General features: G+C 44.9%; 2 protein-coding genes across 2 annotated transcripts in view; both read right to left on the bottom strand.

Annotated features, from left to right (window-relative positions):
* Positions 1-22,128, bottom strand: part of DCAF4 (DDB1 and CUL4 associated factor 4) — a 36,314-nt gene extending 14,186 nt beyond the window's left edge. The window contains exons 1-8 of the mRNA XM_004371005.2: positions 22,035-22,128; positions 13,629-13,722; positions 9,022-9,122; positions 8,406-8,560; positions 7,580-7,662; positions 5,680-5,782; positions 3,501-3,644; positions 2,504-2,553 (exon numbers count right to left, since the gene is read on the bottom strand). Coding sequence (XP_004371062.2) covers positions 2,504-2,553; positions 3,501-3,644; positions 5,680-5,782; positions 7,580-7,662; positions 8,406-8,560; positions 9,022-9,122; positions 13,629-13,722; positions 22,035-22,116 — 812 coding nt within the window. The 5' untranslated portion in view covers positions 22,117-22,128. The remainder of the gene's footprint in view (positions 1-2,503; positions 2,554-3,500; positions 3,645-5,679; positions 5,783-7,579; positions 7,663-8,405; positions 8,561-9,021; positions 9,123-13,628; positions 13,723-22,034) is intronic.
* Positions 14,508-15,094, bottom strand: LOC101345082 (transcription factor BTF3). Its single transcript, XM_012560094.2, has one exon. The coding sequence runs from the start codon at positions 14,915-14,917 to the stop codon at positions 14,618-14,620; it is 300 nt and encodes a 99-aa protein (XP_012415548.2). The 5' UTR covers positions 14,918-15,094; the 3' UTR covers positions 14,508-14,617.
* Positions 22,129-27,658: the final 5,530 nt, after the last annotated feature.

Raw genomic sequence — 27,658 nt, 5'->3', positions numbered from 1 at the left:
TCATAAAACAGCATGTGTGTTACTGTTACATGAGAAACTATCTGTTCTGTAAGCCTTCACCTGAAGTACAATAAAATATTTAAATAAAAAAAAAAAAAAAAAAAGAAAACTTTTCAGCCCTGACCTGTGGCCATTTAGCACAATTTTCAACCATATACTCCCCACTTCTTGACCTCCACATCACCCTCCTGGTTTTCCTTCCACCTCATCCCACCACTGAACACTGCTACCTCTGAGTTTCTTCCTTGGATTCCTTCCATTAGCACATCACTGGCCAAATCTCAAACCTCTCCCAGATTCGTGCCCTCCTTGCCACTCCTGCTGCATTAGTTTGAGCCCTCGTCACTGCCCTCTTCGACTCTTGCAGCAGCCTTCCATCAGACGTCTCTCCCCTTACCAGTCTATGCCTCCACACGGTTACCAAAGGAAGCTTCTTACAAAATGACTCCACGGTTACAATCCTCCAGGAGCATCCCTGAGGAATCAGTCCAACAGGGCCCTACTATCCAGCCAAAGTCACCACGGACACCAAGCCATGTCCTCTCCTGACTGGTCCCTCCTTCCCATGCAGGCACATCTCCAGGAAGGCTGTCCTCCTCCCTCCATCCCTCTTGTATCCAATCGCCCTCACAGGTATCACTGTGTACACTAATTTCCTGTTGATCTGCCTATCTCTTACACCTTGCACAGAAATTGTACAAGCTCAACAGAACAGATGTTGGTTGAATGAATGCACACATACCTCACTGGAAAATGTAGATATCTGAAAAGCCATTGTAGACAATTCAGAATCTGTCATGTTGCTTTGGATGGTAAGCCCCGTACTACGGGATGGTAAGCAAAGTTCACACAGCTTACCATACAGCAGCTCAGTTCCTTCCTAAGTAAACCTCTTTTGCCTCTGTGTTTGGGAGGCGAGGCTGTGAGGAGAAAGTCCTTACCCATGTGTACTTCTGGTTACTGTGACTGAAACTCAGGTTATAGTCAAACAGTATGGTACTTATGGGGCCAATTCCATATTTTAGTCCCTAACAGGCCAAGGTTAACCAAGAGCCCAGTAAGGGTGAGTATGAAGAATTCAGTATAACCTCCCAGCACTCTTGGGAGGGAAAAACACAGAGTGCAGGTCTGAATAAGGTGTCATTTTTGTAAAGGGGACAGTTCTGTGAACTTCTGCAGTAATAGTAGGCACACAGAAGCCTGAAGATTACTTGAAATGACCACCAGAGGGCAAGCCGATTAAGCTACGATAAAACCCGCTGCTGTACAAGAGACCATGCTTTTATACCCAATTACGCAGATATTTGTCATCTCCTTAAAGAAAAATGAGACCACCATTTACTGTTTTAAGATCAGAAATGACAGCGAGGGTCTAGTTTTCTCTCTTTTTAAAAATCGTGGCCTCTTCTCTCCTCTGGTTAGACCATCCCAGTAACAGGCAGCTCCACTACCCACAGAACCCCACCACACAAAAACCAGATAAAATGTTCAATTTATAGAACACACAGCATTTCGTGCTTGTCTTACGTAAGATTCAGAATCAGATCTCTAATGGCTCTAAAAACCCTCTGAAATACAACACTATGAAACAGAAAAAACAGGTTTGGGTTCAGTCACCATCTGCTGAGGGCCTGTGATGTACCAGGCATGGTGCTAAGTGCTCACAGACACTACCTAATGCTAAACTCATGACAGTGTACCAGGTAGGTGCTATTTGCAATGAGTGGTCACAGAGCTTCAAGAACCCATTTATTATGGGACTGGAACCAAGGGCAGACTCATTGACATGTAGCTTTGATGTTGGGTCACACAATATCCCTGAGGCATATGACGGACAGTAGTCTGTGCAGCGTCAAGAGCCTCTAAGGCTCTCTGGAGAGGCAGAGACTAGAAATCAAGAGCACTCTAAAGAAGGCTATCTCTGGCAGGGACCCTAGGCCTAGAGCCCACACGCCCATGTTCAATGCCAAAGAAGTTTCTCTTTGGTCTCTGCCCTCAGCCTTCTGTGGGAAGGTCCCTTCTGCCCCTCAGGACCACTACCCCTGCTGCTCTTGGCTCTTCCTGCTTTGCCTCAGCAGCATTTGTGGTTCCTTCCCACAGCTTTAGTTTGTTTCTGCTTTATTCCTCTGCTAAAGGACCCTCTGTCTGGCATGGACGCTTGATCTGTCAGGTGATCCCAGAGGCCGATGCCACACGATACTGTGGTAGGTGGGCAGGTTCTGCAGCAGGACTGCCTGGGTTCTGATCCTGGTCTACCACTTACACATGAAGTCCTCAGAACAGTGCCTAGTACACACACAACAACACTACTCCTGAGAAAGACATCACAGGGACCTTGACTACTTCCCTGTGCTCCACAGGAATCCTCATTTCTTTCCTAGAGGGTGACGGCTCAGCCCTTTGGCCCCTCAGATGCTCGTACTATCTCACAAACCTCCCAGCATGCCCAGGTCCACATCAGGGTGTATCTGCCCACCAAACCTCTTCACCCACCTAAAGATACAGAATATGGGAATCCAAGTGATTCAGCGAGGCCCAGCATACAGAATTCACCTGAGAAGGAAGCACACAGCAAGATGGATAATTGGTTTGATTGCCAACTCAGAGAAAAAAAGAACAATCCTTTTTTGTAGAATAACTTCTGGGCATATACATGAGTGATTACTTTCTATAGGTCTCACTTCTCCAAAATGGGCTGAGCAAGCATTCTGAAAACAGGTGACTTCCATACCCTGCCATCTAGGGCCCTTGAGGGGGATAAGCAGGAAGTAACCCCCAGGCCTCAGTCCTTCATCATCAGCATGGGGCCCACAGTGGATGTCTGGTATACCCTCTCAGGTGGGACTGAACTCTCTACAATGACAGGGGGACAAACCTAACTCTGAAGAAGGTGGACTATATCTTACTTCACCCAAAACCATTTTCAACCTGTATCCATCTTGTGGCTCATGTCCCAAATGAACCAAAAGTCACAGATGCAGTCATTACCCCACTCCAATTTAAAGGTGGCCCCCAGACAGTGAGCTCCTTATATTTATCTAGACCCCAGTGTCAGCCACAGTGTCTGTCACAGACTTGCTGACTGCCTGAGGCATTCTCCTGGAGCTCACAGGAGGACCTTTATGTCCAGGCCACAGGCCACTGCTGCCCACATCTCAGAATTCTGTGCTTTGGCGTGGGCTCATTTGGATAGACTCATGATAATCCTGGAGGGAAGGTCCTTACAACTAGGTGAAGCAGCACTGCTTCAAGCCTACCCCCAACTATAAAAATTCACTGTCTCTTCTAAGACAAGAAACTCCTGAGGCCCTTTTCTTCCACTATGGACTCTCAGGAACTAGAAATCAATCTGTCCCTTGGGGAAATGAGGCAACCATGCGTGGTCTTTTACACACAGCTCCCTCCTCAGCCCTGAATTTGGGCAACCACTTCTTGCACTGCAGTGCCCCAGGACCCCAATGCAGAGTGGGCTGTCAGGCTAAAGGGGCAGGTGAGCGTACCTTCCGGTTGGTGAAGTACAAGTTTTCATACATTCTCACAGTGGGTGATGGGATCCACAGATGGCTGAGGTTGATGATGCTGTACTTGGAGCCGCCGACTTTGACATCGATGACTGTGAAGAGCCGGTCCCTGTTGGTATTTGCCTGGAGGAGCAACGTGGACATGAGATGACCTCACAGGTTGAGGCAGGTGGGCTACCTAAGACCCTCTGACCAAGTGCCCACCTCTCCTGGCCCACATGCTCTGTGCATTTTCACCAGGATGCTTCTGTCAGTGAGGGAGGGTGGAGATGGCCCAACTTTCCCCTACTCAACACAGCCATCTCGGGGCAAAGGTAACAGCTGTCTGGTCTAACAACTCAGCAGCAGGGATGAGAACTGCACTGAGGCGGCCTGGCCAGGAAGTCCGTGGTCTGCACAATGACTCAGAACCGGGGCTGGAAGAGTCCAAATGTCCACTCAGAGGAACTATTCAGTCAGTGAATGAGGGGTAGCCACACGATGACACATTATGTGGCCATCACGAAAGCCATGCAGCAACGTGGGAAATGCTAGCTGTAGTTGTCAAGGGATAGAAGCGGGACACTAAACTGTACACACATAACACAGGCACTATGGTTACCACCAAGGAAAAAAACACTGCTCTGCAAAAAGAAAAAAGCACAACAGGAAACACTGCACTACAATGAGGGCTATTTTTAAGATTTTCTTTTGTTTATTTTTTAAAAATAATGTGGTTAATAATTACTTCAAAGCAAAACCTCTAAATCTTTGTGTGTTTTTATATATTGGTAAATACCACACACACACACACACACACACACACACGCGCACACACACACACGGACGATGAACTAAGTTGGGACAATGGTGAAATGGCACTGACTTAGCTGAAAAGAACAGCTATGTTTCTGAAGAATCAGTACCAGTGACTAAAATCGAATCTGAAAAATTGGATCTCTGAGTGGCAAACTGCCCTTCCCAACCCTCTGGCTCACAGCAGACTGCCAGAATCAACCATAACTTTGGGGGATGGGAAAGCTCTACCAAAAAGCCCTTGCGTTTAGAAGCCAGCACACACAGCCTGTGAAGTGAGATGACAGAACTACCACATGAAGACCAGGAGCTCACGCTCAGAACGAACAGCCTGGGTGTCACCAGACTCCAGAATCCACACCCTCCAAAGGCCCCATCTGGACTACTGAAGAAGCCCAGGGAGGGGCTCCTGAGGCAAGCCCACCACAAGAGAATAGTCTATTGATTCAGATCTAATTGTACCCCAAACACATAGGAGGGTAGCCAGAGGATAGAATGTGAGTCCTGTCCCCCAACACCCTTTCTGTGGAAGGACTCTGCTGCGGGAAGTCTCCAGGACAAGGGAACTCAGCATTAACCTCAAGGGTCAATTCTGTAACTTCAGCCTCCAGTCCTGCCAGCAGATTACTGAGCCCAGGCTCCTTGTGTTTGCATCTTGTCTCATGCTCCCCAGTTTTCCGCTGGCCTCCAGAAAGGACAGGGCTTGTCTGGCAGGCCATGCCCTCATGTGGCCCATGAAGTACCTAGTCTTGCTGAGAGGTCTGGCTCCTTTTGATTATAGGAGATCCTTACTCTCTGCCAACATTTTCCTGGCCTCTGGGCTCATGAAGTTGGCTGCTGGCTTCCAACCTGGGTCTAATCAATGGCACAGGAAGACTTTCTGCTCCCAGCAAATGAAGTGATAAGGTGTGCTGGATGTGCAGGCCCAGGGACAAACACAGGCCTGCAGGCCCCTGCCACCCAGTCTGCTGCTATCGAAGGCACACTGGAGCTTTGGGTTTGGCCACCAAATCCTGCCCCAGTTTAGAAGGATCAGAAGCATCTGGGTCCTCCGTGAACCCTTCCAGTTGCATACCCAAGGAAATATTACTCTGAATGGTTCTTAGCCAGTGTGTGGCTGAACCCAGACTGGATACATAATGACAGAGCTGAAGGGGGGAAGTGACAATGGTCACAGCACAGACTGCCCTACCAGCCCAATATCTGCCACCAGGTAGCCTGCAGGGGCTGGTTAAAACCATAAAACCAAGATGGCACCACGTGCTTTCATGGCATTCAGCTTCAACTAAGCCAAGCTTGACAAAAGTGTCTCAGTGATGACCACCATGTTCCCCCCAGGCACAGGTATCTCCTGCCAACTCACCAGTATGAGGTTAAACTGGTCACTTGCCAAAGCAGAAGGATCCGAGCTCTGAATGTGGACCTTTCCCTTCTGCATGCAGCTCACTCGCAGCTCATGGGCTAGACTGCAGAGGGGAGACAGACGAGGCAGGGGGGCATGGACTCTATACCAAGACATCCATGAAGAAGACTCAGTGGGTGGGAAAGAGCAGAACCCAATACCATCTCTCCTAGTCAGCCTCTCCATTTTGTAACTTCCTAGCAATGGAACTGAGCAAGATCCCAAATAATCTAAATTTTGGTTTTACTACAGAACTCTTAGAAAAACTAAAAGAAATGGGTGAATCATTCACACAATCGAGGAAACTTAGATCTAGCGGGGATTGGTTTTTAGATCATCTAGTACAACTTTCTCTTAAGATGAAGAGAATAAGGCCTAGAGAAATTAAACACATCGTCATGGATTGAATTGTGTCCCCCAAAAATGTGTGTCAACTTGGCTAGGCCATGATTCCCAATACTGTGTGGTTGTCTTCCACTTTGTGATCTGATGTATTTAACCTATCATGTTGTAAATCCTAATCTCTATGATGTTAATGAGGCAGGATAAGAGGCAGTTATGTTAACCTACAGGATTAGGTTGTATCTTGAGTCAATCACTTTTTGAGATGTAAAAGAGAGAATGGAGCACAAGAGAGGGACCTCATGCCACCAAGAAAGAAGTGCTGGGAGTGGGGCACATCTTTCGGACCCATGGTCCCTGCGCTGAGAAGCTCCTAGACCAGGGGAAGATTGATGACAAAGACCCTCCCCCTAGAGCTGAAAAGAAAGAGAAAGACTTCCCCTAGAACTGGCACCCTGAATTCGGACTTCTAGCCTCCTAGACTGTGAGAGAATAAATTTGTTTGTAAAAGCCATCTACTTGTGGTATTTCTGTTACAGCAGCATTAGATGACTAAGACACACATGCTAAAGGGCACCTGACTAATGAGACGAGCCCAGGGTTGCAGCTGCCCAACTGATTGCCCCTTTTTCTCTTCCACCTGACAGCTACCTCAGCAGGTTTCAGAGTGAATAACAGATCTTTATGACTAGATCTCCAACTGTCTTCCCTTTCAAAAACCAAACCAAACCCACTGCTGTGGAGCCAATTCCGACTCACTGCAACCATATCAGAAGGAGGGAAATACAGGAAAGGCATGCCTGCCTGCCCTGGCTGGCACCCCCTGCACGGCTTCAAGGGGGCACTGCTCCGAGGTAAGAGATCTGTGCCCCTGTAAGCCACCTCAAACTCGTGCTGCTTCACCTCTCACATGCAAGGGGAAGCAACGAACACAAGGGCTAGGAGCTTAGGCAGTGGAGTCAGACAGATCCTGCCTTTCCAGCTATACCCTGAGCCAATCACTTCTCTCTTCTGAACCTCAGTCTCCTTTTCTGGAAACTAGGGGGGAACTACCAACCTATCTCACAGGGTTTTGGTTAGAATTGTCAGACATCCCAAGTATTCAGATAAAATTTAGTACACACACATCCATTTAATGTCCCATTTTTGATGACAACTCACTGGAATGAAGTTGTAGGACCTTCTACTAAACCAAAACGATACATGTAGGATCTTCTACTAAACCAAAACTGATTTATGAGTAACACAGAGTAAACATCTTGAGTAATTTAATTTCTCTTCTCCCTGGCCTCCTGCAGGAGTTTCCCTCCCTCACCCCAGAGGGAGAACCATGCTCCCAGGGCTGGTTTAAGCAGCAAAAGGCAGATAATGAATGGGAGCCCCTCAATTGTGAAGTATCCTCACAGAATATATACTTGGTTTATCCTGATTGTCCCCCTGGACCATGAAATAAGAAACAGGAAAAAAAAAAAAAAAAGAAAAACCACAAAGAAAACATAACAATGAGGCATTGTCTTACCGGGAATAACTGATGTCGTTGAGAAAACCCAGCTGTCTTTTGCGTAGCAAGGAAGATGCATTAAATCCCATTCTGGCTACTTTCTGAGCGAAAAAAAAAAAAAAAATTCAGTGAAGCTATATTTATATCATGGGATAAGGGAGAAAGTTTTTAGTTCCACAGGATGCAATGAAGAAACAGGTGCTAAACTGGCAGAAATTATATGCATAAAAATCTGACAGTCTCCATGGCAAAAGGAAAAGTCCATCACAAGAAGTATATGAGAATTGGAAAGTCTACTCCACACCCCCAAGCCTCCCATCAATTTCTACCTGGGGAGATGAAGCCACCAAGCTAGTGGGTCCTGGAATGGGAAAGAATGGCCAGGTCCCCATCATGCTTTCTATTTGACCTATGGCGACCCCAAGGCCAAAATTTTCCATTCTGCTGCCCTATAATCATCAAAATGCCCTGGCATCTAAATCTGTCTCCCAGATTGCTTGTGGTACTCAGAAGGGACACAAGAAACCCTCACATCCAAACCATACATCCTAGCTTTCTATTTAAAGTACGTAACTACTGAAATTGTGTCATGCTGCTTCCCAAGCTTCCACTAGGATAGCACAAAATGGCAGAATTACTGATGAAACTCAGCAAACAAAACAAAAAAGGAGGGGGGGATGGGAGAAGGCACTTCCTTGCCTGTTTTTATTTGCTCCATCAGGTTCCTACTAGAGAAAATCCTGAGCCACACTCCCTAAAGTACACTGTACCCTAAGTGTTACTGGGTGCTCCATCGCACCTCCTTTCAGCCGTGGGTGGATGCCCCCAGGAGTGTGGAGCCCACCTTTTTCTGCTTGTCTTCTTCCACCAGCTGCAATCTTTTCTTCTCCGTTTCCTTTTGCTGGATGCTCTCCTTCGTGAGGGGGTTGCAGTTGTTATGCCCAGGGAGTAAGCGAAAATAGCGTTTCTTTTCAGGGTCAAAGTAATACCCTGGTAGATCTTCAATCAAAAGAAATAAAATTCACTTCAGCTGAAAACACTGTAAGGAGAATACCTGAAAAACACCTAGCGGAGCCTGGTGGCCTGTCCATAAACCACCCCCTCCCCACTAGCCGCCTGTCTTTTCTGAGGAGGAGAAGGGCTGGCATTATTAGTCACTCTCCTGGATCAAGTCTAATCCTGCGGGAAACCATTTGCCTCAAGATCACCCTTCCTGACACATCCAGTTCCTCCTTTCCGTGTCTTAATTTGTTCCTACAATTTCTTTCAAATCAGGAATGGGCCGGTGATACACATGAAGTGTACCCATATAGAAGCAAAGAGACACCAAGACACACATCCAAGCCCTGGCTGAGGAAAAAAGGCAGTGAGACCAGACGTAACCAGATGACAAGGCAGTAGCAGGTCAATCTTTCCCCACAGACAGGGGCAAAGGAGTCCTATCCAGCAGATTGCCTTACCTGGCACGGAAGAACTTCCAGCTGTGCTGGAAGAGGTTGACGGGGACTCGTCATTGCCACGGCCAGAATCCTGGGGGCTTTGTGATGTCCCTGTGTTATACCTGTGGACACACACCGTTGTGGTAAATTACAGCAAAGGGCTTGAGTTCCTAGTCATTCTCTGACTGTGATGGCTTTGGAGTGGGCAGTTCTCCAGGCTTCACCCCTGACTGAGTACTTGGTTTTTTCTCTCTTCTTTGAAAGCAGTTCACCTACTGCAAATACACCAAAGTTAGGGCAAGGTTTTAACTTCTGTTCCTTGTCTTTCATCTTTTTCAAAATTCACAGCACAGTAATTTCCCCTTTTTATCTCCACACACTTGAGCACTGTGTAAGATCTTTTGGAATTCTCCAGATGAAAAGGAGAACAGAAATCCTTGTCGGAAAGAATTTTACCAGCAGGGCTCACTTGGCAGCTCAAAGCCACAGTTACAAGGCCAGGTGAATTTCATTCGTTATTGGATTCAGTAGCACAAATGGTTTAAATGTTATTTGGCTACCCTACCTCAGATGGAGAAACTGGGGTTTAAGGAATGGAGGCAATTTGCTCAGTAAAACTGGGGTGGAGCCATGGTTAAAATACTTGATTTGCCAAGTCAAGTGGCTACTGTGGCAATTACAGGCGGGAGGATATGGTGATAAAGCAAAAGACCTTTCAGAATCCTGATAAAACCCACTGTAAGATCAAGAAACACACACACACCAAAAGGAATACAAACTGCAAAACTAGATGGAAGCAACAAAAGACCTTCCTCTTTCTTCTGTAAATACTAAGGCGATGCACTGTTTCATGAAAAAATATATCTCCTCCGTTTTTATAGCCCCGAGCTTACTGAGGCAGCTGTGCTGTGATCAGCAGCAGGAGGATCCCATGTCATGACAGATGTCTGTGCTGCTAGTCCAAAGACCGCTGTTCCATTCTTTCCACAGGAAGCCCAGAAGGTGGCTGTCCAGCAGGTTTCCAGGAGACTCTGCCAAAGCCAAGCTAGACTCTCCTTGCTGAGCTTTCATTTTGCTACGTGTTGTGCTCTGGTAGGAAGGCGTGGGGCCCAAAAAATATCCATGGTTCTCCTTACAAAACATACAAACATTGGGCCTGGTCCCAATCCCTTTTTACAAAATGGAACAAGTCTGGGGATTGGGCTCAGCTTAATAGATTTTATTCTGAACCTAATCAGACCTACTGTGCACTGAGGTCCAGGCAGGCAGTCTGTTAAGGGCTTTATATACATTATTGCCGATTCACAGGAGAAGTATTAGCCCTGTTTTCTGCAAGAAGAAATAATGACTCAGAGTGATTAGGCAACTTGCCCAATTATCACATAAGAAAAGGCAAGATGTCAAACCCAGACCTCCTAACTCCAAAGCTCTTGTTCTTTCCACAACATTTTGATGCTTTTTGTTACTGTTGGGGTTAATCTGTTCTAAGAGAAGTATCTTATTATTTGGCACCCTCCCTGATTCTATAACTAGAAATCGGTTTGAAAAGGAGGCCTGGAGTGGAGAAGAGCTTTGAAACTGGCACACGTGTCTGCTTTGGTGAGGTGGGAGCTTGCGGAAACCCTGGTGGCATGGTGGTTAAGAGCTCGGCTGCTAACCAATAAGGCTGGCAGTTCAAATCCACCAGGTGCTCCTTGGAACTCTATGAGGCAGCTCTACTCTGTCCTATAGGGTTGCTATGAGTTGGAATTGACTCAATGGCAATGGGTTTGGTGGTTTTAATATACTTTTAAATGTATGTCAGATATTGTAATAAGCATACTTTTTTTAATATATATATTTTGTTGTTGTTGTTGTAGTTAAATGAAATTCACATTTCAAGTTAGTCTCCCATACAAAATTTTATACATACATTGTTATGTGACCCAAACTGCTCACCCCATTCTGCGACAGCACACTCCTCCTTTCTGCCCCTGATTCCCCATGTCCATTCAACCAGCTCCTAACCCTCTCTGCCTTCCCATCTCACCTCTGGACATAAGCTCCCCCTCTGGTCTCGTTTCTACTTGACTAAGAGGCACACTCTTCATGAGTATCACTTTATGTCCCACAGTCCAGTCCAATCCCTGTTTGAAGAGTTGGCCTTGGAAATTGTTTTAGTTCTGGGCTCAGAGTCCAGGGGCCATGCTTTCTGGGGCACCTCCAGTCTCAGTCAGACCACTGAGTCTGGTCTTCTTAGTAGAATGTAAGTTCTGCACCCCATATTTCTGCTGCTCCATCAGGGACTCCTGTTGTGTTCCCTGTCAGGGCGGTCACTGGTGGTAGCCGGGCACAATCTAGTTCTTCTGGTCTCAGGCTGATGAAGTCTCTGGTTTATGCAGCCCTTTCCGTCTCTTGGTCTAATACTTTCCTTGTGTCTTTGGTGTTCTTTGTTCTCCTTTACTCCAGGTGGTTGGGACCAATTGATGCATCTTAGATGGCCGCTTGCAAGCTTTTAAGACCCCAGACGCCACTCACCGAAGTAGGATGCAGAACATTTTCTTAATAAGCTTTGTTACGCCAACTGACCTAGATGTCCCCTGAAAGCATGGTCCCCACACCCCTACCCCTGCTATTCTGTCTCTCAAACTATTTGACTGTGTAATACACACACTTTTAAATGTACATTAGATACTGTATTACACACACATATACATTGTGTGTGCTTGTTCATTTTTTGTAGTCTTTTCCAGGACTTAGGCTGAATTAACGAATTTAGGTTTCCAGAAAGCTGTTTTCTTTGGTTGAAAAGAAAAGGAGGCAAAAGTCCACCGAATGGAGAAACAACTCTCCAGCTGTATCAGATAGTGTCTACTTTTACCTTATGGCTAATGCTCTGGCCAGAAGTCAGTCAGTCTGAAAGGAAAAAAAAGTGGCCACACCTCCTCTCTAGTCAAAGTGTGGCCCACTGGTCAGCAGCAACGACACTACCTGGGAGCTTGTTAAAATGCAGTCTCCTCGGGCCCCACCTCAGACTCGCTGAATCAGAACCTGTACTCTAGTGAGATCCCGAGTAACTCACGTGCACACTACTGTGTGAGAAGCACCATGCTGGACAGTCCTAGAACGTCAAGGGCAAAAGCTAGCTCCCCCATCCAGGTCAACCGGCCTAATAAAGTTTATTAAGAAAATGTTCTGCATCCTACTTTGTTGAGTGGCATCTGGGGTCTTAAAAGCTTGCAAGTGGCCATCTAAGATGCATCAATTGGTCCCAACCCACCTGGAGTAAAGGAGAATGAAGAACACCAAAGACACAAGGAAAGTAGTAGCCCAAGAGAAAGAAAAGGCCACATAAACCAGAGACTTCATCAGCCTGAGACCAGAAGAACTAGATGGTGCCCAGCTACCACCAATGACCACCCTGACAGGGAACACAACAGAGAGTCCCTGATGGAGCAGGAGAAAGGTGGGGTGTAGAACTCAAATTCTAGTAAGAAGACCAGACTTAATGGTCTGACTGAGACTGGAGGAACTCCAGAAAGCATGGCCCCCAGATTTCTATCAGCCCAGAACTAAAACAATTACTGAGGCTGACTCTTCAGACAGGGATTGGACTGGACCGTGAGACATAAAGTGGTACTCGTGAGGAGTGTGCCTCTTAGCTCAAGTAGATACAAGACACTAAAGGGGCAGCTTCTGTCAGGAGGTGAGATGGGAAGGCAAAGAGGGTTAGGAGCTGGTTGAATGGACATGGGGAATTGGGTGGAAAGGAGGAGTGTGCTGCCACAGTATGGGGAGAGCAATTAGAGTCACACAACAAGGTATGTATAAATTTTTGTATGGGAAAAAATGAAAAAAAAAAAAAAAAAACCTCTAGACTTTAGAACATATAGAATCCCTGATATCAAACATCTTTCACCCATATATAATTTGAGTTATAATCAAGTTCAGTCACTGGAGGTTACTGCGGATTCACTGATCTATTGGAGCTTGTATTCAAAAGGAATTACTCATTTAGTATTTTCCTATGCAAATTTTTCTAAGTAGTTTTTTTCTGTAAAAAAATATGTGCTTATTACAAACATTCAAAAATAAGATCGCTAATGGTGCTGATTGAACAATATGGTGAACATATTCGTCATGGATCGAATTACGTCCCCCCAAAAATGTGTGTATCAGTTTGGTTGGGACATGATTCCCAGTACTGTGTGGTTGTTCTCCATTTTGTGATGGTAATTTTATGTTAAAGGGGGTTAGGGTAGGATTGTAACACCCTTATCCAGGTCACATCCCTGATCCAATGTAAAGGGAGTTTCCCTGGGGTGTGGCCTGCACCACCTTTTATCTTACAAGATATAAAAGGAAAGGGAAGCAAGCAGAGTGTGTGGGACCTCATACCACCAAGAAAGCAGTGCCAGGAGCAGAGCGCGTCCTTTGGACCTAGGTTCCTGCACTGAGATGCTCCCAGACCAAGGGAAGACTGATGACAAGGACCTTCCTCCATAGCCGACAGAGAAAGCCTTCCCCTGGAGGTGACGCCCTGAATTTAGACTTGTAGCCTACTAGACTGCGAAAAAATAAATTTGTCTTTGTTAAAGACAAAAAAAAAAAAAGCAAAAAAAAAAAGCTGACTCCCCCAGAGCACTTGCCTCTCACTCGAGGTACAACGTCTGAACCAAGGGCTCTGCTGGTGACTCCTTCTTCTGTATCTTCTCCCACTCTGCCAGCTGCCTTTATACATTCCTGCTTGGAAAAGAGAAAAAAATTACGTATGTACATAATTACATACATACGTGTGTGCATGCATGCTTATATCTGTTTGCTTCTTGATAGCTCCTTCATGCTCAGAACTAGGCAAGACGATGACCTAATCTGGGTTATCATCAAAGCTGCCAAACCAAGCCTCACCTGTAAAGGGCTGTCTCGAGGTAAAGGAGACGCTGGTAAAATTCAATGCTTTGGTAGCCACCTCTTTGGCTACAGTTTCTCTTACCTCACAGGTGACCCCTGGACTGACAACCTGCTAACTATCCATTCCCTGGGCAACCCGTGTGAGGGTTGACTCACGTTATTAAGACAATAGTCTGAGCCTGTCATGAACTCTCTTAGGTTATTCTTCTTCCTCTTCCCTACCAGATAATACCAGAATACACATTTGTCTTCAACCCACAAAAATCCTTAAATTGATGGCTGATGCTTCTCTTCATACTGTTTCAGCATTGACGCACACGGGAAGAATTAAGAATGTAATTAAACACTGAGTTTGCCTTTTTGACACGGTTTATGAAGAAACAGGTAAGGCGTGAGTACAAGAATGCTTTGCTGAAGTATACCAGCTGTGGAAGAGAAGGATGCTCAGATGCATTTTTTGTTTTTTTTACTAGGCAAAGAACTTTATTAACCTTTGTTTCAAATTTTATTCCCAGGCTTGTTCAGCTTATTTAGCTGCAAAAAATGAATTATGTATAAACAAAAACTGAAAAGAGCTGCAATGTCCAAAAGGCTTAGGCTTAAAAATATTAGAGATCTAGATTTTATCAGATCCATAAACAAAACAATTTTAAAATGCAGTCATAATATAAAATAGCAGCTCCAAGTAACTTATTCAAGTTTCATCTTCTTCAGAAGTTGACTCAAATCAGTTTGCCTCATCCTTGGAAGCCTCATCAAAATTCTCCACAAGATCTGGAACTTCATCATCATCAACCTCTCCAGTAGCAAGTGGTGCTTTTCCATCCACTGATTGTTTGGGCAGAGCTTCAGCCAGTCTTCTTAAACTAGTCAGACTGTCTGCGCCGAGCTGGTTTAAGATGCTGCGTAGCATTTCTGTCAGCTGCTTTGTCTCAGCATGGCCGGTAATGGTGAAAGTGTTCGCTGCCAGAGATGCCTGAACTTTAGGATTGTTAAAGAGGACCACTGTTCCTCGGTTTGTAAACATATTCACCTCTTCAATACCAGAGATATTGTTTACCCCTAATTTCTTTAAAGAGAACTGAAGTTTTTTATCATCTGCTGTAGCTGTTCTATGAACCACCTACTTCTTTCTGCAAACAGTTCCTTTTCCACCAATGCACACTTGTGCCTGCAATTTGGCGAGTTTCTCCTGATTCATGATAGTTTCTTCCATGTTGTCGGAGTGGAAATGGGGCAGCGCGGGGGACTCGGGTTGGCGCTCAGGGGGTCTCTGGCAGACCAGCTGAGATTAGGTGCACACACGCAGGGACCTCACATGCATTTTTTGAAATAAGGAATGAGATAAAAATACTTCTTAATGTATGGCCCCCAGACACCCTTTTAGCTCAGTGGTGAAGTCATTTCCGAGGTTCACCATTCAGCCGGGGAGTGGACAGCCCCATAAAACCAAATTGGACTAGTGAGGCACAGCAGTCCAGGGACAAGGGCCAGAAGGCAGAAGGGGACAGGAAAGTTGGTGATAGGGAACCCAAGGCTAAGTAAGGATACTGTTGATGTGTTGTGAGGTTGTTAACCATTGTCATAGGGCAACATGTGTACTGTTAAATGAGAAACTATTTTGTTCTGTAAGTCTTCATCTAAAGTGAGAATAGCAGCACAACTGGAAGAGCATAGTCGATGTCACTGAACAGTGCATGTAGAAATTTTTGAAATGGTGTATCTTTGGCTATGTATATTTTCACCAAAAAAAAAAAAAAGGCCGAGAAGGGAGAGGGTTGACATGTCGTGGGGTTGTTAACCAATGGATAAAACAATATGTGTACTACCGTTTCATGAGAAACTATTTGTTCTGTAAGCCTTCACCTGAAGTACAATTAAAAAAAAAAAAAAACTTCTTAATGACACTGCTATAGCCACAACTATTTCAAGTCGTTTTTTCAAAATCTTTATTTTGTATAACCTGAATCTACCATTAACTATCAAAATACCGAAGTTTTAACACTAAGAATCACATTAGGCTTTTAGATTGAACTGTGGTACATGGACCAGCTGCTGAGTTTAATGCTTTCCCAACACGGGGTGTGTTTTTTTCACTCACTAGAAAAATTGATGACAACTTAACCAATACATATTAAAACCATATTCAAATGCCATGACAAAATTTGAATAATTTCTAGAGCTGAATGCAACCAAAAAATGGATCAGAACTCCACATATTTGCCTGTATTTCCAACTTCTGCTTTTGAGTGGGGAATGCCTGTTACAGCACCAAAGTCTTTTCAGTGACAAGTCACTCCTTATTCTGTACATTCTACTGCTTATTCAGCTGCTTCTGTGCCAACCTATGATTGCATTGTTGTTAGTTAGGTGCCACTGAGATGGTTTCGACTCACAGTGACCCCTATGTACAATGGAACAAAACACTGCCCAGTCCTGCACCATCCTCACAATCGTTGCTATGTTTGAGTCCACTGTTGCACCCACTGTGTCAATCCATCTCATTGAGAGTCTTCCTCTTTTTCGCTGACCTTCTACTTTACCAGGCATGATGTGCTTCTCAGGGACTGGTCCCTCCTGATAACATAGCTAAAGTATGTGAGACGAAGTCTCACCATCCTCTCTTCTAAGGAGCATTCTGGCTGTACTTCTTCCAAGATAGATTTATTCATTCTTCTGGCAGTCCATGGTATATTGAATATACTTCACCAACAACATAATTCAAAAGCATCAATTCTTCTTTGGTCTTATTTATTCAACGTCCAGCTTTCACATGCATATGAGGTGATTGAAAACACCATGGCTTGGGTCAGGCGCACCTTAGTCCTTAAAATGACATCTTTGTTTTTTAACACTTTAAGAGAGGTCCTTTGCATATTTGCTCAATTGTGAGTTAGGGCTAATTCAATACAAAGAGTAAGAGAAATTTTGTGGGTGTAGTAGTTACATATATAGTTACTACATAAAGGTATTTTCTTGAAAAGTTACAAATATCATTCCTCTCACTGCAATGGAATACACTTTTTTAAAGCGAGATAATTTTTCTAATTACTTTAAAATGTAGATATGTGTATGCTGCAAATATGTATTAAGTGGTCTGTGGATGACATTTTGAGAAACGCTGCTCTGAAATCTATACAGCCTCTAAAACTTTATACTTAGGAAACCCCATTCTCTCATCTTACCTCATCTCTGCTCATTTCTTCCAATCATTTTCTCCCACTAAATCATTTTCATCTCCATCAAGACCTCCAAATCCTTTGACCCTTCCCTTTTCTTCAGGTTCATTGACAACTCTGGGCTCATTTTCTTTCCTAAGGTCTGTGCCCCAGGGCCAAACACTTGCCGAAAACTGTGAGGAAGCTTCCCCCTCCCCTGCTTGCTTCTGGAGTATCTTCCCCTTAATACTCCTTACCTGTCAGATTAATCCTTTTTCTGGCTTCTTTTGGGTCACCCACTCTATGTTTTCCACACTGTTCTGCCCCTGTGTGCGCACATGCACTCCCTCTTTAATGTTAAAATTTTTTTTATTAATTTTGATCTGCCTCAAACTGTATACACTTGGATGCCATTTTCAAAGGTACTCTAGTATATCTTCATATCTAAAATTTTTCACGTCCATCTTTATTATGCATCATCAAGGCAGTTAGGAGCTTTTCATTTATTTTCCACAAAAGCTTGTGCATATTAAATGGAAAAGTCATCAGCATAGTGGTGATACACAGATTGAGAAAATGTGGTTCCAAAGTCAAATATGTCGTGAGAATTCAAATTCAAAATCAGAGACAATTTCATCTGACAATAGTAGGAAATCTAGCACAGATCACTTTTTAGATTGTGGCTCTCAACCAAGGGCAATTTTTAAATTGTGCTTTAAGTGAAAGTTTACACTTCAAGTTAGTCTCTCATACAAAAATTTATACACATATTATTATGTGACCCTAGCTGCTCTCCCTATACTGTAACAGCACACTCCTCCTTTCCACCTCTGATTTCCCGTGTCCATTCAACCAACTCCTGACCCTCTCAGCCTTCTCATCTCGCCTCTGGATAGGAGCTGCCCATTTAGTCTCATGTATCTACTTGAGCTAAGCAGCACACTCTTAGGGAGTATCATTTTATGTCCCATAGTTCAGTCTAATCTTTGTCTGAAGAGTTGGCCTCGGGAATGGTGTCAGTCTTGGGCTAACAGAGTGTCCACAGGCCATGTCTTCTGGGGTCCCTCCAGTCTCAGGCAAACCATAAGTCTGTCTTCTTACTAGAATTTGAGTTCTACACCCCACTTTTCTCCTGCTCTATCAGGGACTCTCTGTTGTGTTCCCTGTTAGGGCGGTCACTGGTGGTAGCTGGGCACCATCTACTTCTTCTGGTCTCAGGCTGATGGCAGTCTCTGGTTTACGTGGCCCTTTCTGTCTCTTGGGCTAATATTTTCCTTTTATCTTTGGTGTTCTTCATTCTCGTTTGCTCCAGGTGGGTTGGGACCAATTGATGCATCTTAGATGGCCGCTTGCTAGCTTTTAAGATCCCCAGAAGCCACTCACCAAAGCAGGATGCAAACATTTTCTTAATAAACTTTGTTATGCCAATTTAACAAAGCTTATTAAGAAAATGTTCCGCATCCTATTTTGGTGAGTGGCATCTGGGGATCTTAAAAGCTAGCAAGCGGCCATCTAAGATGCATCAATTGGTCTCAACCACCTGGAGCAAAGGAGAATGAAGAACACCAAAGACACAAGGAAAGTAGTAGCCAAAGAGACAGAAAGGGCCACGTAAACCAGACTTCATCAGCTTGAGAACAGAAGAACTAGATGGTGCCCAGCTACCACCAATGACTGCCCTGACAGGGAACACAAGAGTCCCAGATGGAGCAGGAGAAAGGTGGGGTGCAGAACTCAAATTCTAGTAAGAAGACCGGACTTGATGGTCTGACTGAGACTGGAGGAAACCTGGAAAGCATGGTCCCTGGATTCTCTATCAGCCCAGAACTAAAACAATTTCTGAGGCCAACTCTTCAGACAGGGATTGGACTGGACTGTGGGACATAAAGAGATACTCATGAGGAGTGTGACTCTTAGCTCAAGTAGATACAGGAGACTAGACAGGCAGCTTCTGTCTGGAGATGGGATGGGAGGGCAAGGAGGGTTGGGAGCTGGTTGAGTGGACGTGGGCAACAGGGGTGGAAGGGAGGAGTGTGCTTTCGCAGTATGGGGAGAGCAACTGGATTCACATAACAATGTATGTATAAATTTTTGTTATGGGGAAAAATAAATAAATAAACTTTGTTATGCCTATTGACCTAGATGTTCCCTGAAACCATGGTCCCCAGATCCCACCCCTGCTACTCTGTCCCTCGAAGTGTTTAGTTGTATTCAGGACACTTCTTAGCTTTTGGTTTAGTCCAGTTGTGCTGACTTCCCCTGTAGCATGTGTTATCCTTCCCTTCACCTAAGATAATTCTTATCTACAATCTACTTAGGGAATACCCCCCTCCCTCCCTACTCTCCTAACCATCAAAAAATGTTTTCTTCTGTGTTTAAACCTTTTCTTGAGTTTGTATAGTAGTGGTCTTATACAATATTTGTCCTTTTGCGACTTTAAGTTCACTTAGCATAGTCCCTTCCAGATTCCTCCATGTTATGTTTCATGGATTCATTGTTTTCTTTTCGCTGCGTAGTATTCCATCGTGTGAATATACCATTATTTGTTTATCCGTTCGACTGCTGATTTGCACCTAGGTTGTTTCCATCTTTTTGCTATTGTGAACAGCTCTGTAATGAACATGGGTGTGCATATATCTATTAGTGTGACAGCTCTTATTTCTCTAACAACCAAGGGCAATTTTGACCCCCCGCCGCGGGGACATTTGGCAACGTCTGCAGACATTTCAGTTGTCACAATTTGTGGGGACTGGGGGACTGAGGCATGTAGTGGGCAGAGGTCAGGTATCCTGCTAACCACTGTACAATACACAGGACAGCACCTTACAACAAAGAATTATCCAGACCAAAATGTCAATAGTGCTGAGGCCGAGAAACCCTGTTCTATTCAGGAAGTGCTCAATAACAATTTGTTGGATGAAACGCTGAATCCAGGTCCTTTGAAGCTGTTCTACCAGACACAGACATTCCAATAAAATGTGTGTAGTGGATGGCTGAGCTTGGCTTTCCCTTCTGGAGAATCTCTTAAGTACTCGAAGCAGCCGAACGCTTAACCACTGTGCCACCTGGGCTACCTCGAAGAAGTAAAACCAAAAACCAGACTTGGTGCCATCGAGTGGATTCCAACTCATAGGACAGAGTAGAATGCTCCATAGTGTTTCCAAGGAGCGGATGGTAGATTCAAACTGCTGACCTTTTGGTTTGCAGGTGGGCTCTTAACCACTATGCCACCAGGGCTCCCACTATTCTGGAAAAACTTAGCAAGTATGCCTTCTTTTTTTTTTGAACATTTCATTATTATTTAGGTGGAAGTATACAGAGCAAATTAATTTCCTAGTCAACAATTTATACACAGCTTGTTTCGTGACATTGGTTGCAAACCCCTGAATGTATCAGCACTCTCCCCTCTTCCTCCCTGGGTTCCCCTTGTCCATTCGCCCAGCTTTCTTGCCCCTACCATCCTTCTCAGCTTTGCTTTTGGACAAATGCTGCCCTCTAGGTCTCATTTAGTTGAATGTTCTGAGATGTACATTCCTCACTAGTGTTATTATTCACTTTATAGGTCTCTCTATTACATGAGGAAACCCTGGTGGCATAGTGGTTAAGAGCTACAGCTGCTAACCAGAAGGTGGGCAGTTCAAATCCACCAGGTGCTCCTTGGAAACCCTATGGGGCAGTTCTACTCTGTCCTATAGAGTTGTTGAGTCAGGATCAACTTGATGGCAATGGGCAATGGGTCTATCGTATGGGCATAATGTGATTTCCGGGAATGATTTGTTCCAAGTTTGAAGGGTGAGTGTCTAAGGGCCATAGTCTTGGGGGTTCCTATCAGAAGACTAATAACCCATTGCCGTCAAGTCAATTCTGACTCATAGCAACCTGACAGGACAAAGTAGAACTGGCCCATAGGGTTTCCAAGGAGCGGCTGGTGGATTCGAACTGCCAATCTTTTGGTTAACAGCAGAACACTTAACCACTGTGCCACTAGGGCTCCACTGGACCAGTAAGTCTGATCTTATTTATGACTTTGAAGTTTTGTTCCACATTCCTCTCCCTCTCTGTCCGTGACCTTCTATTGTGGGCTCAAACATAGCTACGATTATCAGGATGGTGCAGGACTGGGCAGTGTCTCCTTCTGTTGTACAGAGGGTCACTATGAGCGGAATCGACAGGGAATCGACAGCATGGCACCTAACGACAACACTCAACTGAAGAGACAAGGCTTCCTGGGCTGTGCGAGCATCTGTGTGGAATGTCGGCTTTTTGCTAACACACAACTCAGTGTGGAGATTAAGGGCCCAGGCTCTGGACTCAGAAGGCTTTGGTTCAAGGCAGGGCTCCACCACTTTCTAGCTGGTGAGTTACCTTGTGCAAGTTACAACCTCACTAGGCGTTTTTCTGCACCTGACAAAGATACTACTAACTATATCTCTACAGGGTCGCTATGAGTCGCAATCGACTCAACGGCAATGGGTTTTTAAAAACATCTCACAGGGCTGCTGTACGGAAGACTTAGTTAATGCCTGTAGTCAGCACACTGCCTAGCACATAGTAAGAGGGCAATATGAGTTAAGCTGTTACGTTGACCAGTTCGAAAAAGTCTATCCAATCTGAACTTTAAAAGGGGGAAAACCGCACCCAAGGGTTCACAGTCTACCTAAGACCAGGTGGTCGATGGGGCCTCCAGCATAAGGGTTTAGAAAAACGCTCCTTCTGCTTCCCCCTCCTTGGTGTTCACCGCTGCAGATCTGACCCGACAACACAAGGCGCGTTGCACGCCCACGAATTCCGCACGCCTGCAGAAGCGCAGCCCGCTGGCCTGGTCCCCACCCCCGCCACGGTCAGGTCGGCGTTCCACGTGCTCGACTCCTCCCCGCCCCTTTCCTTGGCCTTCCCTCTACGCCCCGAGCCCACCCCGAGATCTGGATGGAGTAGCGGCCGCTCTCAGCCCAACGCCAACGTGCACCTCAGCCCGCACCGACCTACCTGATAGGAAAGTCTCTTCGGGATGCCCCTCGGGCCCAGCTCTGCAGGGGTAGAAGCGAGGGTTGGAGGTACCCGGAAGCATCAAGGAGTGGAGTCAGCCAGGTAGGCGTGTCCGTTCTTGTGTTGTAGCAGCCAATAGGGCCACGGCAGACACCGTTTCCTTCTCATTGGGTGCGGCTTCGGGCTGTCGACGTTAATTGGATGTCGATCTGACGGGGGGCGGGGCGTGGGAGTTCGGCTCCGCCCAAGCCTAAGCGTGGAGGCCGCGGGTCCACAGGCGTGTCGGAGGCGCGCCCGTCTGGGGGCGTGGCAGGGGCGTGGCCGAGTCGGGGTAGGAGGCTGCTCTGTGAGCCGCGGAGCTCCGTAGCGGCTTGCCCGGAAGTAAAGGATATTTCTCGGAAACTCTGGTTACTTCTCCGCCCGCAGCCGACTGACTCGGCCACCGAAGTTCTCTCGCCTCTTGGGGCACTGTCTTCAATACTGAGACTTGGAGAGAGAGGAGAGTATTGTGTTGGGGGAAGGGCGAAGGAGGTTTTGAGATGGAGAGAAAAAGGAACAGGTGGTGCAGTCTTTGGCAGTGACCTTAGGTGTCTGAGGCAGCTGACCCGAAGTCTGCGTGGCTCGGACACGCAGAGGAGCGTGCCCCGAACTGACAGTCAGGAGGCCGGAGTTCTTGGTCTAGTTCTTTTCCTACTTGCTGTGTGAGTCTCTTCACTTCTTTGGGTCTCAGTTTCCTCAGTTGAATCAAGGAAGTTGATCTAACATTCTGTCGTTCTCAGCAGCGCTAAATTCGGTACAAAGTGGAAACAACCCAAATGTCTACCAACAGATGCATGGATAAACAAAATGTGGTATAGCCGTACAGTGGAATATTATTCAACCATATAAAGAAATAATACGTGCTACAACATAAATGAATCTTAAAAACCTTCTACGTGAAAGAAGTCAGACACAAAAGACCACATATTATTCCATTCATATGAAATGTCCAGAATAGGCAAGTCGATAGAGACAGAAAGTGGTTGCCTGGGTCTGGGGGTATGAGTTGAGGGACAAGGGAGTGATAGTTAGAAAGGGCATGAGTTTCTTTTTGAGATGATAAAAATGTTCTAAAACTGTCTCTGGTGATGGTTTCACATTGTAAAGAAAATGACCCCCTCCCTTCTTAGCTCAGCCTTCACAGAAACTAAAAAGTCATGGTGATAAAGACAGTTTTGGGAAAAGTTTAAATAATTAGATAAGGCATAACTAGCCTATAGAATGCAGATACACAAAGTTAATAAACCAATCCAACCCACCTCCTGCCGATAAAGTGAATGACAACCAATTATTTAAAATTTCCCTTTTGGGAAACAGTTTATACTGTAGAATCAAAATTGTAGTGTGACAAGCTCACCTCTTCGAAGGGGTGCTTTCTGTTCTCAGTTTTTTCTGCAGTTAAAACTTTTTAACTCTAGGTGACTTATCGATTGGATTTTTTTCTTTTGACACACATATCTGTGAATATACTAAATCTATTGAATTTGTGATTCAATTTTAATTTGATTTGAGTTTGTGAATGTGATGTGATAGAAAGTGACTGGGATCCTATATTGAGTTGGGTATGTATTATTTACCCTCCCCTCCCCCCATTTCATTCTCTACGCTCTTTACCCTGCTCTCTGCAAATCCACGGAATATACTTGGGCTTCCCTGCCATCTGACTTCTGATTGAGTTCAGTCAATGAGAGGCACCAGCAGGAGCAGGTAGGTGGGAAAGAGAGATCAGGATATTGCTTGCTCCCTCCCTGCTTTGGGGTGTGTTTTCTGGCAGTAGTTCCTCCTCAGAGTCCAGCTCTCAGCAGGCTTCAGGAATTCCATTTTCTCCCTCTCCCTTGAAGACTACAGGTGGTAATAGCTTCCTACAGTTGCTAGCCCCTGGGTGCCCCAACAGTTTTTCTTTTTTTTTCCCTTTACCTTGCCTAGCCATTATCCAGTTGCCGTCCAGTTGATTCAGACTCGTGGTGACCCCATGTGTGTCAGTGTAGAACTGTGCTCCATAGGGTTTTCAGTGACTTATTTTTGTGAAGTAGATCTCCAGGCCTTTCTTCCAAGGCAGCTCTGGGTGGACTTGAGCTACCAGCCTTTCAGTAAGCAGTCAAGTGTACTATCTGTTTGTACTATCCAGGGACCTCTTTACCCTGCCTACACCTCTGTTAATAGCTCCTTCATTGAAGTCTCTTGAACCATCCCAGTTGGATTCTATTTTTGGAAAAGACATTTTTGAAGAAATTACTTTTTTGGATCGTTTGTTTAAACAGTTGTTGTGAGCATTTTTTTTTTTTTCCCCAGGTCAGTACATAATTCTTATACTATATACTTTTCAGTCCGATCAGTTTAAAAAAGAAAACAATAGCCAGGCTTGTCCTTCCAGAATTGAGTGCTGAATGGATTCCCTTTTTTTTTTTGTCCTGCCCCTACCCTGATGCCTAAGTATCCTGGGTTGTGCATTAAAGGGATGGTGTGCACACTGTTGTGACTCTACCTCCCCAGGCATCTAGATTATCCAAGTAATGCCATTTTTCTGGCTTCTTTATGTTACAGAACTGCATTTCCTTGATCAGGCTTCATGCTCAGCTGTGCATTTTTCTACTCACTGCCCTCGGAAGGGGTCTCAGTCACTAGGAGTCAGCGGGCCCTTTTCTTGCACACACAGGCCATGGCAGAACCTACTTTTCCCACCTTCTTTTATTACCTTCTCTCCTTGGTGCCCAGAATAGTGCTTCTGTTTGAGGAATTCTTCACGTAATTTTTTAATCCCCTCCTCCCCCTGCCTGGTTAAGCATTTGTACGGTTGGTTCTTCCAAGGATGGTTTAGTGTAGAAAAAAGGGAGGAGCCGCAGAAAGAACACCTAATACAGCTTCCAAGAGCACCACTCATTTTCTCAGCAAGATAGAAGAACATTAAAAGGATGGTATTTCCCGTGACTGACTTCATCAGTGTCAACAGCTTTATAAGCATAGAAAGCTATAGATTGAGAGAAGGGGGAAAAAAGTCTGCAAAAACAGGGTGATATCAGAGCAGGAAAAAAAATAGAGGCATGTAATTGTTCCACATCTTACTGCCTCCTTGGTTTTTTCTGCATTGGAACTTCTGTTTAACACTGATAGGAGGATTGCCTTTAGGGGACGTGAGGAGGGGAGTGGGGAAGAATTCAGCTTCAGTTTAGTGTTAGGAGACTGCAGAGAGACTTAGGGCAGAACTGGAATTATCAAGGAACTGTGTATGTATGTGCCTGGGAGGCTTTTTAAAAATCTGATGGGAACGTGTTCCTGGTCCCAGAAGAAGGCATGAGGGCCTGGGATGAATCTTTTGGTTTTTTCTGGGATCATGGATATACAAAATCAGGTAAACCAAGAAGGCTAAAGTAAGGGACCTCTTTAGCCTAAAATTGTACCCCCTCCATTTCTCAGATGAATCAACACTGGTCACAAAATTAATTTCTTCTTTGTTCTGTCCCAAATTTGACTACCTATCCTCTGTTATGCATTAAAAGAGGTAATTTGAGGCAGTGTGACCCCAGCTTTCCAGATTAGAAAAATATTACCCTATGGATAAAATGAGACAACATATTTGAAAATGTTTTGTATATTGGAAGGAAGACACTTTATAAATGTTGCTTATTACTGTTAACGATCACTTGAAATACATCCTGGGAGGTTAAGGCTGTGTGCTGTGGAGCCAGTCCTATGTTCAGATCTGTTCTATCACAGTTTGGCTGTGGGGTGTTGGGCATGGTGCTTGGCTTCTCTGAACCTCGTTTTCCCCATCTGAAAAACGAGGATAATAAGTATCAGTGTGCAGAATAAATGCACTTGGAACACATAAAGAACTTAGAACAGTGCCTCACCCATGGTGATTACTCAATAAGTCAGTGAAACTGAGCCCAAAAAGGTTGCATTGCAACCTTCTTCCACAGATACAGTGGAAATGCCAGCAGTTTAGCAGCACCACCTTGAGAAAAAGCTGGGAAGGTCAAGGAGAATTGCAGAGGGAGGTTTGCCAGGAATCTGTTTTCCCATTCTGAGGCATGGGTGTGATTTCCCAACCTCTCCCCTGAAGCAGCAGCTTCTTCAGAGGAGGACGAGAATCAACAGAGTCTTCAGCAAAATAAGATTCTCTTTCTATAGATGGCTTCTTTTTCCGCATCACTCTGGCCAATGTCTAATGATGAAATTGGCTTATTTTCTAGAACCAAATAGACATTTGTTCCCACTAGCCCATGGTGCTGGTGCCATTATTAATGAGCTGCACCGTTGCCCATTGCTGTAGGAGTCATTAGGGAAATCCTGATAGAGTTCTGTTTATTGCCAAGGGAGGTGTCAGAGGCAGAGAAAGCACAGCTGGGGCCTACAGCCCCCAGCAGACTGTGCAGCGCAGGCAGCCAGAACAATCATTCTTAGACTTGCAAAGTGAGGACATAAATTCTAAGAGGAATAAAAATGGGTGATATAAAGCATTCGAGGGTAAGATTCAGAGTCATTTTTTAGGTTTCTGAACTGTTGAATAAGTTAAGGTAACACGGCAGTGCAATTTGAAGCAAACTTCCTCAGGGGGCAGCAATTTGAGCAATGCCGGTCACTGAGCAAGCTCTAAGCAAGCTGGCTTCCTTGGCTGAGACTGCACCTAACGCAGAAGCCTGCACTCTGGCACTCAGTCAATATGCATTTTAGGTACTGCTGACTGAGCGATCTGGGAGATAATCAGAATGAACAGGATCCATCACAGTGCAGTATGCACAGCTTATACGTTGTGGCAAAATCCACCAGCCCCTTACCTATAAGACTGAATCAGCTGCTGCAAACACACAGAGATGATGCACAACACAGGCCAGTTTGTTGGCAGAGAATACTGAACTTAGAAAATGTGAGATTGCTGTAGAAATAGGCGCTTCTCAGCACTTACTTAAGGTCTGGCTGGACCATCACAAAGCGTTTGTAGGTGATGGCTTTAGATAAAGATGCTTTTGACTAGATGGACTCAGCTTTGCAGATGGATTAATGTCATAGCCACAGCTCTTTGTGCAAAGCAACAGAAACTCATTGGAGCTAGCACAAGCCAAAGCAGAATTTACAGGAAAATTCTGGAGTATGTCACGGTGAGGAGAAGGCACAGGAATTAAAAGCTAGAATGTCAGGAACCCAGGTTATTTTCTTTCTGCCTCTTTACAAGGAGTAAAATAAGATGCTGTTTTTGCTAGTTGAGGTTGAGAGATTGATCTTTCCTGATGATGTGCGCCAAGTAGGCGAGTTGAAGTCTTGCCATCCTTGCTTCTAAGGAACGTTCTGGTTCAAACTGTGGTGTTGGTGAAGAATATTGACTATACTATGGACTGCCAAAAGAACGAACAAATCAGTCTTAGTAGAAATGCAACCAGGATGGTCCTTAGAAAATAAGATATAAAAGGTCTAATACATGTCTTAGAAATTAGCAGATATAACTAAAAAAAAAAAAAAAAAAACAACTAAGGAAAAGAGACCTTTGCCAGAAAGTAGAATCCAAAGGTCGAGGAAAATGAAAAAAGATTAAGATCCTCTTGGCAAAAATTGGTATCAACAGGATATAATAGGGTATCAATAAGATA

The sequence above is a fragment of the Trichechus manatus genome, unplaced genomic scaffold (genome assembly GCF_000243295.1).
Source record: "Trichechus manatus latirostris isolate Lorelei unplaced genomic scaffold, TriManLat1.0 scaffold00010, whole genome shotgun sequence".
NCBI lineage: Eukaryota > Metazoa > Chordata > Mammalia > Sirenia > Trichechidae > Trichechus > Trichechus manatus.
The sequence above is the reverse complement of the archived record's forward strand: the minus strand, read 5'-3'. Positions and strand labels throughout refer to the sequence as shown.

Bases quoted from the DNA above. Each gene is read 5' to 3' on its own strand.
- LOC101345082 (XM_012560094.2), bottom strand. From the start codon at position 14,917: ATGTTTACAAACCGAGGAACAGTGGTCCTCTTTAACAATCCTAAAGTT.